At 41.4% G+C, this 18,173-nt stretch overlaps 1 protein-coding gene across 2 annotated transcripts in view; it reads left to right on the top strand.

Annotated features, from left to right (window-relative positions):
• Window positions 1-274: 274 nt before the first annotated feature.
• LOC139737907 (uncharacterized) overlaps window positions 275-18,173 on the top strand; it is a 35,796-nt gene continuing 17,897 nt past the window's right edge. For both annotated transcript variants that reach the window (XM_071648575.1, XM_071648574.1), the window contains exons 1-3: window positions 275-3,488; window positions 13,472-13,553; window positions 15,372-15,439. In XM_071648575.1, the coding sequence (XP_071504676.1) occupies window positions 1,484-3,488; window positions 13,472-13,553; window positions 15,372-15,439 (2,155 nt within the window). In that variant the 5' untranslated portion in view covers window positions 275-1,483. The remainder of the gene's footprint in view (window positions 3,489-13,471; window positions 13,554-15,371; window positions 15,440-18,173) is intronic.

Genomic DNA, 18,173 nt, shown 5'->3' with positions numbered 1-18,173 from the left:
AGTGGAAGTGATATGGGACAAACGTAATCCCTGCATGGTTCATGTTACTGAATGGCTGTAGCCGGGATTTGTGCCGCTAATGCCCCAACATCCGAGACTGTTCCACACATGGGATCTGTGCCGCGAATAAAGCCATTGCGTAGAGACTCGCCACAGCAGGGGCATTGATGTTATCAAGCATTTACGCATTCTCTTCCAGATTTCTTTCCTCTTCCTCCTCCCCCATGACCCCCCCCCCCCCCCACCCTTTTCTTCTCCTTCCTGTAGGTTTACAATCCCTTTCGCCATTTTGATTTTCAAAACTAGTCTCATTAGTGTCACATACACTCTATCATACTGTAATATGATAAGCATACTAATAATGCAGAGAAAATTAAGTTCTGTGTATATCCATGACATCGTCTGCCTTTCCTCATATCATCTTAGGTTTCACTGCCGAAGAGGGCTTAAGTTAAAGTGAAGCAGCAATGGCTTTGAATGAGATCAGCTATTCTGTGTTATTTCCTTTGTTTTTTGTCCTTTTCTGAAACCAGGAGAGCCACACCCATTGAAACATATAGGTTTGAAAATACTCTCTATTTCTAACTTTATTGTTATTCTACTGTATTCAATGGAATATAATAGGTCTATTGTATGTCAGTATCCATTATGAAAAACAAACACAGAAACAACATTTTGAAGTGGTTCATTGCTGGAAAGAAGCAGAGTTTTGCGTGTTTATTGCCTTTAAAGTAGTATGATTTGCCAATTTTTGTCAGAATGGAAATAAAAGGAGAGATGTTATGACAGAGTTAAGGAAACATGCTAGATTTGTATTGATAACCTATGAATCATGTAGAGGGTGAAACATATCATTCTGCATATTGAGGTCATCTGTCACAGATCTTGTCTGAGACCCGTCAGCTCTTTCTTCTTTCATTGAGCTCGGGATCAGATGAAGTTCTGCCAGCGTGTTGCAAAAACTGAAGATGATTCAGGGGCGATGAGTGCTTAGTGTGTTTTGAGAATGGTGATGACAGTGAAATTGACGATGACGATCAGACATTCCAAGGCGCAAGAGGGTCCAATGACTCGAGTGGAATGAGGAGCACGCGTGTGTCCAGTTTGTGGTCGTTTAAAGTGAGCCATGACCTGTGTGCCAAGACAGAGGGACTCCTGCCGCCCGGTTTGCATTACTTCTGGGAAGTGCGATACAAAGTAAGCCACTCGCAGCTTCCCTGCTCCAGAGGACTGCCGTGCAACTGCGGAGGAGAGATGTGATGAGCTGATGACTGATGCAGTCTCAAACTCTTAATCATCGCCTTTTATTAATCGTTCATTAGTCATCCATTCCAGCAAGCATCTGCCCAGCTATGGCATGTGCACAGTAGATTGGCATTTGGTGGAACATTCTATGAGAGGTCATTTGACAGAGGACATTTGGGGAGCCTCGCTGCCAATTGTTTTTGTTTTTTAATTGTTTTTCAAGCCCGGCCAGCCAAACATGGATTGCCGTTCCCCTCATGATGGCTGTGAGGCAATAAAGGGCAAGAGCGTGTCGAAGCTCACGATTCAGCTAGGCAGAGGTGTAGGGAGCATCGAGGCACCTGGATCCCAGCCGCCCCGACCAGTAATACAGGAACAGCTTGTAGGACGAGATTCAAACCTGCCTGCCAGACGCGGAGCAGACGACAATACTGCCACAGACCGGAACGACAAGTTGGAGTTTGCTCCAGCGCTAGCCACACACGGTCCACCACACGGGAGCAGTAAGAGGGGCGGAGCTGCACTGGGAGAGAGTGCTCAGCGTCAGGAAGAGGGATTAATCACAACGCCCGTGGATCACAAGAGACTTGTTAATGAGCTGGGATCCTGTCACCCTGCCGCTAGTATGTCAACGGACATCATGAGCACAATGTCAGTCGCTGCCCTCACGTCGACACCTCCAGACCAATCTCTCGACTCGGCTCTGGATCTCCTCAATACAGCCATGCACCCAAATCCGGAAGAAGGGAGCGAATGTGCTCCCGCCTCCAGTGGTCAATGTGACTATGCTCACACTAATGGCGATGTCGGTAAAAATGGACCAGTTATGATCGATCCCATACCATGCTCAAAGTCTTCCATGGCAGTTGCTGCAGATTTATCTGAGCAGCTATCTGCCGAAGACGAGGAGGCGAAGGAAGCAAAAGCCATAGCCATACAAGCTATCGAGAAGGCACTGGCATCAGAGCTTGTGGTTGCTGTGACCGATGCAGCAGCCAAAATCTTCAGTGCAGAGTTGGAGGAATCAGTGGGACAAGGTGAGCCGGGAGGAACGACGAAGTCAGATGATGTCAAGCCAGAGTGTGGAAAGAATGTCGAGAAGGCTGATGGTGAGGATGGTGATACCAAAGGGGAACAACCTGCGGAAGCAAGGAGTTCAGAGCTCTCTCAACAAACAGAGGTTTCCTCTGAAATAGTGAATGCTGTTAGTGAGGGTGATAATGTGATGAAGCAGGAGCTGACAGCGGTATTGCACACAGAAGATGCCAAACCTTCTGGAGATAGAATAAATGAGGCCAAAGAAAGTATGCAGGTGGATCCTCAGCAGCCTCCTGATGACAAAATACATCCGGTTGCTGAGGCAACCCATCCAAAAGAGGCCGATGCAATAGAGGAGAATGCAGTCACAGTCAAAGACCAAATGAAAGGCAGCAAAGCACCGGCAGAGAGTTCCAAAATGATTGATGAGCAGGATGCAAATGCCAATAGGGTCAACTCAAAAGATGACTTAAAAAGTATGGACGACAAAAGTGCAGCTAGAAATGTCAACGCCAACAATAACACTTGCTTTCCACCTGTGCCACCCAAACCGACCAAAGGGAATCCTGCTACATATAGGAAGGCTCCACAAAAGTCTGAGGAGCTGCCAGACATCACCCCCAAACCAAAAGAAGCGGACCCACAGATGATGAAAGAGGACCACTCCCAGATACCAGCACCGATCGCTTTGCCTGGACTCCTCTTTCCCGATGACGTTATCAACTGTCTGCCGGAAGTCGAGGAACTGAGCAATGGAGCAGAGCCATCGCCACCTACGGCCGTCTTGGCTCTCGAACCAGCTGCATCCGAAGTCGCCAAGCAGGGAATATTGCCCAGAGAAGAAAACTCAACAGAAGGGGAACAAGGCAGCGACGGCTTGAAGCGAGACCAGCCCGATGTTTATCCAGACAAAGAGGGAGATGGACTGTTGTCATCTCTAACAACAACATCCACAGAGGCATCGCAGATGCCATTATCGCCGATCATGGAAGAGCCAAGGTCATCTGCAGCAGATAATCACTTTGATCTGTCAAACACGAGCGTGTCATCACCCGCTCATCAAACGCCGTCGGCCACGTCGTCAACTGCAGCACCGGAAAATATGGATGGACCACCAGGCTGCAATGGCAGCGCGATTGCAGCAGCGGCGAGCCATGACGTAGAAACTTCTAAGCAGGCAGAATTGCCCAAAGGAACTGAAGAAGGTAAGTTTGAAGTAACATAATGGGTATTTTAACATTTCTTCTTTCCAAATCATTATGCTATTCAATTCTACTTATCAATTAAACAGACCATGACTTCATTGGAGAAGAAGATGCTTCAAATCTTGGTGTTAGCAGATTTATTGTTGGAGAGAGCAAGTATTCGTGTGTGGAATTTTAATTAAAAGACAAAAACAATCACCAATTCAGTGTAGTGTGTATCGTCATCACCAGACCACGCAGAAATTCATCACCCATGTGGTCAATTTAACATTCAGGAACGCCTCGTCCGATTCATCACTTTTCTGAACACCCAACTTTTACCCCTCTGTCTCTTTTTGGCCGTGCTTGACCAGATTTGTCATGTCAAACTCATCATTTAAAAAAAAGGAGAAAAACTGTGAAGCTACACTGTGTGCTTCCCCTCGCTAAATTTGATTTTCTCGTGATTGAATTTGAACGTGAACCACGTCCAGGTTTTGTTTGGTGTGCACATTCATAAAATGCAGCTGTTTTGGCATCTGCCGGGACCTTAATTGGAGGATATTGAACGTGTGATTTTTGATGAGTTATCTTGAGAGGCCATTTTTAGGTTCTGTTAATACTCTGAATGAATTCTCAATTTACATTGTTTTCGAGATAGCAAATGAGAGTGCGTGTGTGAGTGTGTGTTTGTGTGTGTGGGTGAGAGAGAGAGAGCCTATGTGTTTGAGACGTATATATTCTAATTTCTTTTCACATTATGGCATCAGACTTGTGATATTGAGCGATTGACCATTGTGTGGGTGCAGACCATGACAACTTTACCGTCACAGCCTTTTACCATGAGAAAGTTTGGAAGGAAGTCATTTCGGTCCATGATGTTGATTTTAGGTATGTACTGATCTCACAAAACTTTCGAATGACTGACCCCAGTTTTGTTTTTAATTCACTACATTTTTCATTTCTTGAATATGACTGTTTGTTTTGTTGGCATGGAGTCTGCTGGATTACTGTGTTGAAATCACTTTGACACTTCTGAGAAGCAGGATACCATGCCAAACTTGCATCTCTGTAGACCACTCGTAAAGTTTTCAGTCACATATTTCGAGATGTGATGATAGGTAGTGAGAGAAATTCAATTTCTTGAATGTCTACGGTTTGCGAGTGGCATGCAGAATGTGTGCGTAGGACATGGCATGACAAACCTGCACCAGGAGTGCGTAGGGATTAGACAATATTTTTAGTTCCAGTGACTGTTTTAGTCCAGTTGCTGCGCGCTGTAAAAGTACATTTAACCCGCATTTAACATGCATTACCCACAGACACCTGCCTGAGTATACTCTGGACTAGTCATAACGGGTTAATTGTACATCATTCAGTGAAGGGATTTCAATCATTTAACAGTGGTCAAATGAGCAAGTGTTGTTATGAATACTCTGATCTAGACATTTTCGAAGGGGTCATTGTATACCAGAATTTTTTCAAATTGGTGAAATTCTTGTGTCAAGTTGTTTTTATTGCAAGTGATTGACAAATTGCCCCATGTTGATATAGGATAATTTGTCGATCAGTTACAAAAGAAGTTTATTGAATGAAAAAGTAGAAATACTTAACATTTGGTATTGTGTCCAATAGATGTCAGACAGATAATTTGAAACAGACTGAGTCATATCTACTCACGTGTCAAATTCATTGCGATTGTTGCTTCCTGTGCTAGTGTATGTGATCGCCCATTTGTAATCCCAGTGGATTATTTCGCCATCCGTGATCTTATTGCATTTCCAGTGCGTGCGCCTGTGTAATTCCGCATCACCCGGCCGTGTCGTCATCGTTGTCATTTCATTCTTATTATTAAAGAAGGACGGCAGGAACATGAAAGCAGGATTATACAGTGTTGCGTGAGTCACTCAGAAAACAGTGTAGAATGTCTGACTGCGCAACATTCAATTGGGCAGTGTAGGTTTTTGCTGACACACACACATGCGACGAACATGATCTGCTTTTATTTTTATCTGATATCAGTGGAGAATGTGCAGTAAAGATCAGTTATCAAATCCTATCTCCCCCTCTCTTTCATCGATTAAGCGTGCATCCCGATCATCCATGGCAATTTTGATGAAATGATAAGGTAATGTGAGAGCGACTTATTGCTGAGATAATCCAATGACAAACGTGCAAAATGCCAAGGCTGTATGTACATTTCATGTTTTCTTTCCATCAATATCATGTCTTTGTTTATGATGCTAGGACAAAACATGTGAGTGTGACTCGGGTAAATTGTTCGTCCATGTCTTTAATCAATAGATAATGGTGTGGCTGAAGTGCAAAAATAAAAATGAAAATGAAAATATAAATGATGTCATATTTCTGTAACTTTTCTTATCAGCGATTAGAACTTATTACTATTGTGTGTGTGTGTGTGTGTTATTACTAGGCATTAAGAATTTTTTTGCCTCTATAATAAACAAATCAGTTGCTGTCATTCCAATAGTAAGGTATTAATAGGAAATACTAACTGTTAATATTGTGCATTATCCCACCGCATAGAAATGGAATTGTTGGTGCATAGTTTTCTGTTATGTGTTTCTTTTCACTTGTGTATTATTAAGTGTCCTTTTGGCTGTCTATACTGTGATAAGAATCCAGTGAACCTTCAGTACTGAGGTCATACGGCCCGTCCCCCCTCCAGCAGCCCTTCCAAACTTCCCCCCATCTGCTCTGGCATCCCAAATTTAGAGATCCTGCCCCCGTCATGTCATGTGCCTTGTGGTTTTTTCCTTGGGTCCTAGCTTCTCCCAAGATGCTCTTCATTAGGTTTTACTGCCAAAACAAAAGAATGCCGTACCAGCATCCTGCCTTGAGACAAGAAATGATAAAGGGAAGAAAGAAAGGGTGAGAGAAAGCTAAATAGGATGGAGGGATAGAGAGAAAAGAGATGCAACACGAGGAAAGAAGTCCTGCATCCTCCATTGTGTACAACCATGCTGACTTGATGGATTCTCAAGTCGGGAAACCCATGTGGAAATTAGGAAGTCTGGCAGACATTAAAGGGACTGTACAGTACTGGTCGAGGTAGGGATTCATGTTTTGAACATTCCTAAGTGAGATAATGAAAAGCCTTTTATGAAATATGAAAGAGCGACATGCCACAACTTTATTAGGGTCTCTTTGTTTCACCTTATTTTTGGATATCTCAGCCATTTCAAAACCGATTTTCATCGAATAAACTTTTGATACCCCTTACAACTACATGCTCTTTGACATCTCATAGAGTGGTTTCTGAATATCTCACAAAACGTTAAATGCTAAATCCTCACCTCGACCAGAACTGTACACACCCTTTAACGTCACAGGCTGGTTGGAATATTTGACAGTCAGTCTGTCTCTCTCTCCTCCCTTTCTCTCCTTCTGTCTATCTCCCATCTCTGTCTGTTGCTCCCTCTTTTTCTCTCTCTCTCTTTGTCTCTCCTATCTATTTATCTTTATCTCTCTCTATCATTTGTTGAAACAATAGGACAGTGCAGTAGATGCCAGCCATCCCATCCCTGTGTAATGCAATTATGGCAGTACGCGATAATTGCATGCTTCCTTGACTAAACTCTCGTCTTAATTTAGACAAAAATGTTCTCAACACTCCCAGCATTTCACAGTTGTTTGTTTGTTTGTTTGTTTGTTTGTTTGTTTGTTTGTTTGTTGGGGGTAGAATTCTCAACATGGTAATACTTCTGTGTGCTGACGGTGAGAAGGGCATTTACTCCCGAGGCACCATTTTCCATAACAGTTTACATAATAACAACTTTTACTGCCATGGCAAAGCATCATGGGAATGACAATAATCCCACTTCATGATTGCCTGTTGCTTCAAGAAGCTGCCAGTTTAGCAAGAATTGCTATCCTGATATCTTTTGTGAAACAAGGCCCAGGTGTGGATCCTGTATCACTCTGTTTGTCATTCATGCATCCCCTCCTAGCAGTATGCCGAAATTCTTGTGAGGCGTACTCGAGAGGTTGTAACGTTTCATGAGGGTGCTTGAGAAGTGTGCATGATTCGAAATGAGGCTGAAGTCTGAATCGACCAAGCTAATAAAATCAGCTGCAAGTTGCATGAACTATTAAATGAACTATTAAAAAGAAGGGGGGAAGTAAAATTCCAATATTCTGGACATGGACCAGCTAATATTATGAGCATCATTCACTGGTATGGGTACTGTCCCATAGCAAATAGGATTTTGAAATGGTGTGTAGTATACATGTTCATCATCTATTATGATTAATACCTGTAATTAAAATAGACACATGCAGTTCTTTAAACAGAGGAACGAATAATCAGGAGAGGTGAGCCATCGGTGAAATTCATTTGATAGTGCGTGATTTAAAGTTGCCTTGCGGTCAGAAAAACAAAACAAAACCCAATTATCAAAGATTTCAGTTTCATCACAATCAACTCTAAGTGACTTCAAAACTGAGCTGAGAGAAAATTGAAGGGAGATGAAACGGGTGTCATATGTTTGACTCAGGAAAGCTAAAACAAATGCACGTCCAAGTTGAACCTGGTTTAGCCAATATTATTAGGAGGACTCTCATTTCACAGGTCTATGTGATGATGAATTATTGTCTACTTCCTAGACTTTGAAATGAAGTGTAAGATGAGATGCAGGGTTCATAACTTTGCCACAAAAGTTTGTTGAGTTTGCACATCTCCGATTCTCAACTGAGTCATCCCTATGCCAAGAATAAGAGGATCATGTGTTCGTCTTACATCATCCTGCGACATATCTTCTCTAGAAATGGAACATCTTTCTTTTGCGGCTGTGGTCCAATTTTTTATTTTATTTTTTTTAAATGAGTTGTTGTTGACAGACAACCTTGGGATGAACTTGAAGGAATTTGAACTATGCCTCCAGCTGCAAACCTCACATCTCCCATGTGTTATTGATTTAAGCTATATACATGCATTCCTCACATTCTTTCTCACATAAACAGTGAACATTTGGGTTGGTATGAAAATGTAATGCCGAGGCAAAATATACACATGGTGTTCCTTTACACACTCTTCTGAGCTTTTGTCGATGTCGTCATTTTATCAAAGGTATTCTGCAGTGGTAAGGTATGGGATGTTGGGAATGGAAGAAGACATACACATGTAGTGTCTGACAAACGTTAAATGTGTGCAGATGTTCCAGAAAAGATGTGTATTCATTGAAATAACTCCCACTTGTATTCTGTACACGTCATATATTTCAATTTCACAGGGTTTTTATTTTTGTGAATTTCATGTGTTGGATGCTATCTGTGAAATTAACAACATTTAATGATATTAACTCTGATTCTGTCACGAATGCAACGTGCATGCGTACATTTTTCTGGCCTCGTTTTATCAGAAGATATAATCAATTATAGATTTCCTTACCACACAGGCTGCCATAGACTTACCATAGAAATCAATTATATAATCAACTACAACTCTTCATAAAACAGGGCCTCTGTTCGTTACTGTACTCCATGATCGTGAATTGAACCACTCGTGAAAATGTCATCAAGTCTTGATTAGCGAAAAATTAGACTCGCTTAATATATGCTGTTTACGGTAGTGTGTATTGTTAGTCGTATTGTTTGGTAATGACAATATGTGATGGTTATCATGACAAGCGTCAGCATGACATTGGCAGGTGTTTTTCATATTTTGATATGCTAACCAGTCAGAACTCAAACAACTAGAAATCAGCGGAACTGCAGGGTGTATGATATCCTGCTGAAATTAGTGTTCACATGCACAAGGTTAACCGATTCTGGTCGAAATGTGCAGCCTCCATAGTGGGTCCATGTCATACACAGCAGCGTATCAGAATGTGAACAGCAAAGGGGGTCTGGGGATGAAGAGACTAGATGTTCAACATCCTCTCTTGATCGTTAGAGACTGGAATGCGAACATGATAGCGCTACTCCCCTGTACCAATAAACTGCCACATTGATTGTCAGTCTGCCTATCATGATGTCATGCTCTATATATAGGACCAGCAATGTTTGTGATGTCATACACAGATTAGAGGACGTCTATGATGATGATGATGATGATGATGATGACGACGAAGGTGCACCCCTCCTATTCTGCTGCAGCTGTGACCACCAGGGTGGGGTTTGAAAACTACCCTCATTGTTCAGTCGAGCCTTAATTGTAACTGTCAGATTAGAGTGCTCTGTGCAGACTTTCTATCTGTGCACAAGTTTTCTCTACAAGTGACATGTAAAGAGATTGTTTTTGTCGCAGATCGCATTTCCGGGTCGCAAGAACATGTCACCATACATTGAGAGCCTATAGGATCATGAGAATTGCAACTTATTAAATGTCTATCTGCTCAGTAAAGAGAAATATAGTTTGTTACTCTAATTTTCTTATTTCAGTGTGTATGTTTGTGTGTGTATACGAAAGAACAAGAGAAGAGGCTAACACAGATACACACATATAATAGGACTATCTACCAAGACTGTTTGCATGATGCAATTTAAGATCATACTGCAGTATCTCTTCTGTACAATTGAACAAAGGGAGCATTACTAGTATATCAAAGATTAGTTTGCTGGACTGCTTACAATGCACACATGCATCATATCTATCCATTGGTGCATGCCTTGTTTATATTGATATGTGTGGATGTACATTTTTTGAATCTACATGTGAGTAAATACCTGTTTTGTAAAATGCTGCTTTAATATCTGCAGTAGATGGCAAAGTACTAAATGATCACAATTTCCCATACAGAGTTTTAGCTTTTATTTCAGGTATTTTCAGGGGCATTATGTTCCTGATGAATGTATGCTGCAAGTATTTCCTTGTTAACGTTTGATGGGAGTTTGATGAACCAGATTCAAATGTGCACATGCTCATCTTCAATGTGTAGCTTTTCTTTGTTTCTTGCAAACCAGACCTCTGCTCCATTTCGTAGCGGAATTTTGCTTTTGTATGTTGCAACGATTGCAGTTAGCTGTCCCACTTGTTAGCTGGGAAGCAAGCAATCTCCTGGGACCGTATAAATCATTCTTATGGTAACTACAATTAAGTTGATAATTTTTGCAATTATCATTATGAGATATGTCCAACACACATGTAGTTGATATTTGCAGGTGCAGTTTGCACCCTGTGTGAAAACAATGGCCATTAGATATGAGATTTGTTATTGAAGAGTATTTCTGTTTGGTGTAATAAGTCAAGTCAACGTATCACCAAATATTTTCATCGTTGGGAAACAAGAAGAAGACAAGGTCATAACTGCACACGATAGTCTCCGTTTCCACAGCCAGTGGGTTATAAATGTCAGTAAACAAAAGGATTAAGGTGGTGTGCGGGCGTTAAATCACTTTCAACCTGCTGTGGATGATGTCATCTCTCTGCCTGTGGAACCGGAGTCGGGCGGGGAGGGGAGGGGGGCTGGCGTGCAGTGCACCTCACCCTCATGTCATCACATGCCATGGATAGCCCCTCATCCCCGTCATCACTCGCCCTCCACGGTTTATTCTTGGCTCGGCCACGGGACCCACAAATAGGATCTTACGTAGCAGGGCTCTTCCTGGCTGGAGAGTTTCATCGTCGTCACCACGCCAAGAGTCTGCGACCCTGCCCTGAACTTTATAATAACTAATGGCACGTGTGATCCGTAAAATCTTGTTGGTTCTTGTCGCCTAGTGTGTTATTGTTTGGAATATTCCCCCCTTAATGTGGTGCGGAGTGTATCTCAAGAAGTCATCATGATCATCATTACCATCATCAGATAGATAGAGAGAGAGAGAGAGTTTCTGATGACAGGGAAGAATTTTTTCTTCTGAGTGTGTGCCAGAGGAAGAGAGAGAGAATGATTTAAGACCCTCCGAGTGTTTGTCCTGGCGGAAGACATTGAATACCTCTTAGGCTCGACAGGAATATATAGATATCTTTTTTAAGGGCCCCGTCGTGACCTGATACACATATATCAATACTCCATTGGATGTGTACCTGGCAGATGTCACGATGTCATGTGGGGATGTGTTTGTATTTTTGGGGAAGCTCTTCGTTGTCAGTACTCAGGGCCTTGACTCACCCCGATCTCATTCTCATGACCACCAACAGAGAGTTTGATTCCTTGGTTGTTGGGAGATTATCAGCCCTAAGCCTTTTGAAAGAAATAGAAGGAACTGATTATGAGATTGCAGCATGATGAATGGCTGCTGGTAACATATATTCATCTTCCTTCCTCCTTGCTGTCCATCCTTCCTTCTTTCTCCCAAGTCCTCTTTACAATAAATTTTAGAACATCATGAAAAAAAAATGGGATCTGATATTTGTGCATCTTCGCAAGAAAACAGTACTCATAACTGCTTTGACACAAAGAGAGAGAGAGAGAGAGAAGAGAGAAGGGAGAGAAAGAGATGATCTCTTGCCTTATGTCATTTGCTAAGATTTCTATGTTATTATTTTCCCCATCTTTGTATACTTTGATTTAATACTTATGGAGATATATTTAGATCTGCAGTAGATAAAGACCTGAATAAAATCAACAAGCATTGCTCTTTAATAATCTCACAATTAGCTCATGTACCATTGTTCTTTTTATCAAAGAAACAGAGAAATAAACATTGTGCTTCCATTGTTCTTCTTTACCCCCACCCCCTCCTCCCCCCCCCCCCCCAAAAAAAAAAAAATACTTAACTAGTACTCTGTGATCAGGCCATAATCACTACATGTGGATATGTTTTTCTCTTCTCATAGGAGTGGAAATGGGTTAGATAGTTAGCCCTCTCATAGTCTCACTCTTTTCTCTCACCAGAGTATATCAGTGCTATGATAGAGTATTTCATAGGGAAGGAGAGATGCAGAAAATAAACATAAACAGGAGCAATGTAGAGAAACAAGATCTAACATAAAGCTGACCGTGATGAGGAATACATCTCTGTACAATGATGTATTAAACAGAGTTGTTGCCATGCCCAGTCAAGCAGAGTACGGAAGATCTTCTCCAATCTCTTGTTTGATACTCTGGACGTGGGCACACTGTGGCATTCTTGGAATGCAAAATATTTTGACTCCATCAAGAAGATGTGATCCCTCCGCGGACTTCCTCCTCATCCTCCGAGATGGTAGCTGCAAAATGCAAATCACAATTAACCCTGCCGGGGCTTCCACGTGTCTCTTCTGCGAGTTTAAAGGGCCTCTTCTGTTGCAGCTCTTGAGAAAAGAACCAGTTTCGAAGTTCTTGACAATCACAAAATGAAATTGAACCCAGCGCACAATGCTGTACCTGAGAAAATTGGATGGTTTGCAGAACAGATGTTGTCTTTTCAAGAATCATATCTCAGCATCGACTGCTTGAGCACCGTGTCTTGTGTCAAAATAAAAGGGGTAAAAAGAGAAAAATGGCCTGTATAATGACGCGTCATGATCATGTGAGCTTTCCAGAAAAGAAGATGATAATGATGATCAACATCGAAGTTGAAATCATGATTCTTGTGTTAAGAATTACTATTTCATCGCTGTCAAAGGTCTCAAATTTTTAGCGTGTGAAGAACTACAATGTTTGTTCCCTTGGTGCAAGGAGCAAGTATGTGGCCCTTTATCAAGTGAACCCTGTAGCGGTTCTCCACTGACACAGTTTGTAATTGTTATCACCCAGAAGGGTTTTCTCCATTTCAGAATGTGATCATTCCGAAAATCATGCACACTCACTGTGAACTGCAGTGGGCATAACAAAAGGAAAAGAAAAGAAAAGAAAGAGGTACTGTATACTCACTGTTTTGCAGGTGATAGCGGCATCATCTTGGCACAGAATGTCAAATTCTTCCGAGCTGCTTGATGTTTTCATGAATCATTTGCCTGATATCTATTTATGTATGTTTGGCTCTTTGATATATTAATTGAGTGTGTCACTTGCCCTTTTGATGTCTTTATGAATGACGTAAAGAGACATTACGAGTCATATGACTTGATTAAATTTACTATTTTCTTGTCTGTATTCTGTTTTTTTTTTTCATTCCAGCACCTCCAAGGCCTCAGACCATAGCTCCTCAGCCACCAGCCCAGCATCCATCACATGTCAATGGCCCAGCACATAATGACAGGTAGATAAAGTGGATGCATTGATTGCCTGTCACTTGATTTCCTTTAGTTTTTTTTCAGTTTTTTAAGTATTTTTTATGTTTGCGTGTTTTGTTTTGTTTTGTTTCTTAGTCCCTGGCAGTTCTATTTCCAACCCTTGCCAAAGTGCACATTAAAGATGAGATTGCGAAAAGACAAGAGAATCATTCTGCCAAGATATTCTGGGATATTGAATGTAGTTGCAGTAGTAGTAGTAGTAAAGATGATGATGATGATGATGATGATGATGACAATGATAATAATGATGATGTTACAATAACATATTATTTGATGAGCACGGAAACTATTGATATCTCAACATACTATACTGCACTGCAAGAGTTCCTTAATGGCAATTTGCAGCACTGTCCTAGATAATCTATATAGATCAATCATTAAATAAAAACTCTGTAAAACTCTTTGGTAGTTTTCCAATACTACAGTATTCAACATGAGAGCAGAAGCACACACTTTTATGTGCCCTTCATAAAAATGGCTGAAATATGCATACCTGCATGCCTCTGCCAGTCTTTGGAGTTGTTGTTTTTTTTTTAGGTTTTTTTTTTTTCAGCACATGATACCAAATATGCTGTTTTGAAACAACCTGTTTTCATGAAGGTTTCATCAACAGAGGGAGTTGGTATGTGTTGAGGGTGGGGGAGAAGTCTATCCTGTTTGTCATATGCCTTTCTCTCTCTCTCTCTCTCTCTCTCTCTCTCTCTCTCTCTCTCTGTTTACCAACTGGCATGACACATTTTCTACTTGTCTACAACCTTTCTTGTAGAGTGCAATGTCCCGTCTGTACATTTGGGCTCTAAATCCCCGGCAGGCGCGTTACATATCGTACAAATCAAATCAAAAGGGATCATATCCAGTAGAATCGAACTTGCACTTGGCAGTGGATGGCCTCATCGTGAAAACAAGGCCGCTCCAGACTTATCTGTTTTTTTCTGTGTGTGTGTGTGTGTGTGTGTGTGTGTGTGTGTGTGTGTTTCTTTCTTTTTTTTTTTTTTTTGCTTTATTTTTAGACCTTAATATGAAGCTATGGAAGGAATTGCAAATATGTTGTAAACAATCCAAGGGTTTTTCCCAATTTCCATTCAGCAGGCTGTCAAGAGCAATTTGTGTCATCTTGGAGGAGACCTCCTCAGGGCCTTTCTGAAAAGTTTTCATCCTTTAGTCGGCCACAGAAGTTGCATTCTTTTCTTTCGCACTTAGAGATCAACTTGAGAGATTGTTGGGACTTGAAACAGGAAACATGTTGTCAATAAGGCCAAACTGCTCTCAACCCCCCCCCCCCCCCCGAAAAAAAAGACAGTATAGATAAAAATAAAGGTGAAAGAAATCAGTATCTTTATCTGCATCTCTGTATATTTCTTTTCTTTGCACCCTATGTTCCTGATATATCTGTTTGTGATCTTTATTTTCATTTCAACTTTTACCAATTTTCTATGTCTCTCTGTCAATACAGTGCACTCCCTTGAGAGTGAACGTGGTTATAATGAAATTTTCTTTGCCACAAAGTAAAAATTCATGTCCCAGAATGATCATCTATATTATCCTTACATACTTTACTGTTCAGCTATGACAAAATTTCGATAAAACTAAAGAAAACTGCTGGTCCCGAGGACCCTATTATAATTTCAGCCACCTGTAATAAGATGTTGATTTTTTTATGGATATATCCTTATATCATTCTTCTCTGTCTATCTGTTTCTACCCTTTTCTCTGTCTCTGTCTCTCCCTGTCTTTTCATTCTTTGATATATATTTTCTTTGTTTATTTCTCTCTCTCTCTGTTAGATACAACCAACAGCGGCAGCCAGACGTTACCAGGAGAAGTTCAGATATGGACAGGTCATCTGTACCACGTAAGCTGGACATAGAACAACACCTCCCCCCCCCCCCCCCATTTACTTTAATAGGCCTCTCACCCGGTTATGTAAAACGTAGGCCTACACCATTTTGCATTCAAAAGAACAAAAGGAGAATTTTGAGTATTACTTGTAATATACATATATATTTTTTTTTTTAAGTAATTGATGTACTTGGAAGAGAAATTCTATGCAAATATTGGAGGCAGCATTCTGATTGGCTGATCAGCCAGCAGCTTCTGACCATATTTGGACACTGCAATCAATTTTAAAGGCTTCAAAATGGTTCCACATAACTCAAAGGAACACTTATTATGTGGTCAGTCAGCAATGTCAAACAGAATAAAAAAATTTTCTGGAAGTGAGTCAAAGTAGGACAGAACATAAAGTGACACAACTGTGTAAATGTTCATTGTAACCGAGTTCATAAAAATTTTCAAAATGAATCATGTGCTCTGGTTGTCCTTCCTTTTCCACCCACATTCCAAAAGACTATTAAAATGCAGATAGAGAGTTTGAACGATTTTTACTCCAGTCCCTCACCGTAGCAGTGGCCCTATTTCTGGAGCCACATTTTGATGTTAGATTATCAGCTGTGTAGAAATGTGATATCCCAATAATCACGCGTACATTAGATCCATTTAGGCCTCGTTTCCCTAACAAGCTAGCCGAGTTGAGAATGGATGAGGCAGATGGGTGTGTGTCTGCAAAGTTCCTCACGTTTCACGTTTGACATGCAGCTTCCTTCGTTTGCAACTGGAGCACTGTGGTATTGTTTGTATGCTGGCCCAGATAGCAGACGTCGATTCCACACATCACATTCATCTAAATACGTAGAAGTCCAGTCTAAATCTGGCATATAGATGCATGCTTTTATTTTCATGATTATCCCAATGCATGCTTCTGTTTATCAATTATGTCCGGAGCTTATGGAAAAGAAAGCAAAAAGAGAAAAAGAACAGACATGGGATTAGTTTGGTGGCCTCACTTTTAATCAGCTGAAATTCGTTTTGGCAAGGGATCATGGGATTTGGTCATGTGACTTTGGGAGCACAGTCCCACATTGGCAGACGTGCACGGTGCGTAAATCAATCACTGTTTGATTGATGTCCAATCTCGCTAAACTTTTGCAGACCTTGGCACCCATCTTTGCAAAGTCAGTGTGATTGCAACGGGAGATATTCACCTTTGGAGTGGGTTACCCTGGAGCTGAAATTCTTCCAGGCATGGCATTGATGGCAGCTTTCCATAGTCTAGATGGAAATCCCCCGGGGACTCATTATGTAGTTATGGTTTCATATACTAAAAGAGTACAGACTTTTATGTGATATCAGCTTCGGAGGTGAACATTATTCATCCTCCCCTCCCCCATTGTCTTTTCTTTCTCCTACTTCCTCATGTCAGCAATTCTAAATGCATTGCAATACTTTGCAGAAAAGGAATGCCAGCCTTGGGGGGGGGGGGGGGGGGGGAGTTGCTCGTCTGTTTTCTGATGTAGCATTGCCATGTGAATGTCATGGATTTTATTAATCTCCGTGTAGTGATAATGCATTGTCAAGCAGTGCACCTCAGGAAGTATCATTTCACCTGAAAGCATTCATGGTGCAAACAAATTTTGAATGCATTCCGTCGGCTTTCACTTTTTAACAGCTGAGGAGGTGTTGCGGCCCTGTACAAACATACAAATGTAAGACCATTGACTGTAAGTGTTTAGGCGTCTGGTTCAAGTCCCTCATTTCAGCAAGAGTTGTGCCCCTAGGCAAGGCATTTCATTGTAAAACATTGAATGTTCGTGTGCATTTTAATTTTGCGAATTTGAAAGAGCCAAGATATGCAAAATTAAAATGCATGTGAAACTATTAGTCCACACTATGTGCATTGAATGCCAGTGACAATACAAAAAAAAAAATGCTCACGCAGCGAAAAAGGCCATCGGCTCCAATTTGCGAAAATTTAATACTGCGAAAATGTCTTGTATACAGCATCATCATTGCCTCAATTTCTTGGCCAGCACTTCAAGCTGTTGTTCTCATGGTTGCTTGTTTACAAGCACTAAATTCTTCTTTTTTTTTCAATAGCAGACATGTAAAACAAACCAGAACTCAACTGAACATCAACATCTTAACTCTTTTTGTGCCAAGGTCTGTGGCAAGTGTGTACAATGCTATTTGGGTTTTTTGTGCCAATCGACACAGAGGGTTAAGTATGCAGTGTATCTGGCGAGAGTGGCTGCAAATTTGTATCGCCCTCACTGTGTTCCATATGTGCAGCATTTGTGTCTGGTGCTGTGTATTACAGCGGTGTTGTGGTCTACATGGTATTGATTGCAAGAAAAGCGATGGGTCACTGGGCTAGGGTTACCGACACGCAGAGTGATGCTACCCCTTCCCAGCATGCTTTGCAAGACACCCAGCAGGAGGACGAAGCAGCTGACACTCACAGCTGACTATCGGAGAATGCTCGCTATTCTTTCTTCTCTTCCTCTTTGGTGAATTTTCTCCTCAATTCACCCCATATCTCTCCCGCCTTCCCTCCCCTTCCCTGCGCTGTCCACTGTCCTACATGCTAGTGACCTTTTGTATAACATCCTCTCTCAGTTTGAAATTGATATTCTTGATTCACTGTTTGAATCATTTGGTCGCTGGAAAATCAGAAACAGATGATTCAAGGAGCAGCATGGTCAAGAGCTGGTGTGAAACAGAGTTGTATAAGCATTTATTTATACATACAA

Source organism: Diadema antillarum, unplaced genomic scaffold, assembly GCF_040938485.1.
Source record: "Diadema antillarum isolate AM-2024a unplaced genomic scaffold, OU_Dant_1.0 seq00000715_RagTag, whole genome shotgun sequence".
Classification (NCBI taxonomy): domain Eukaryota; kingdom Metazoa; phylum Echinodermata; class Echinoidea; order Diadematoida; family Diadematidae; genus Diadema; species Diadema antillarum.
This window is presented reverse-complemented; position numbering and strand designations above follow the sequence as displayed.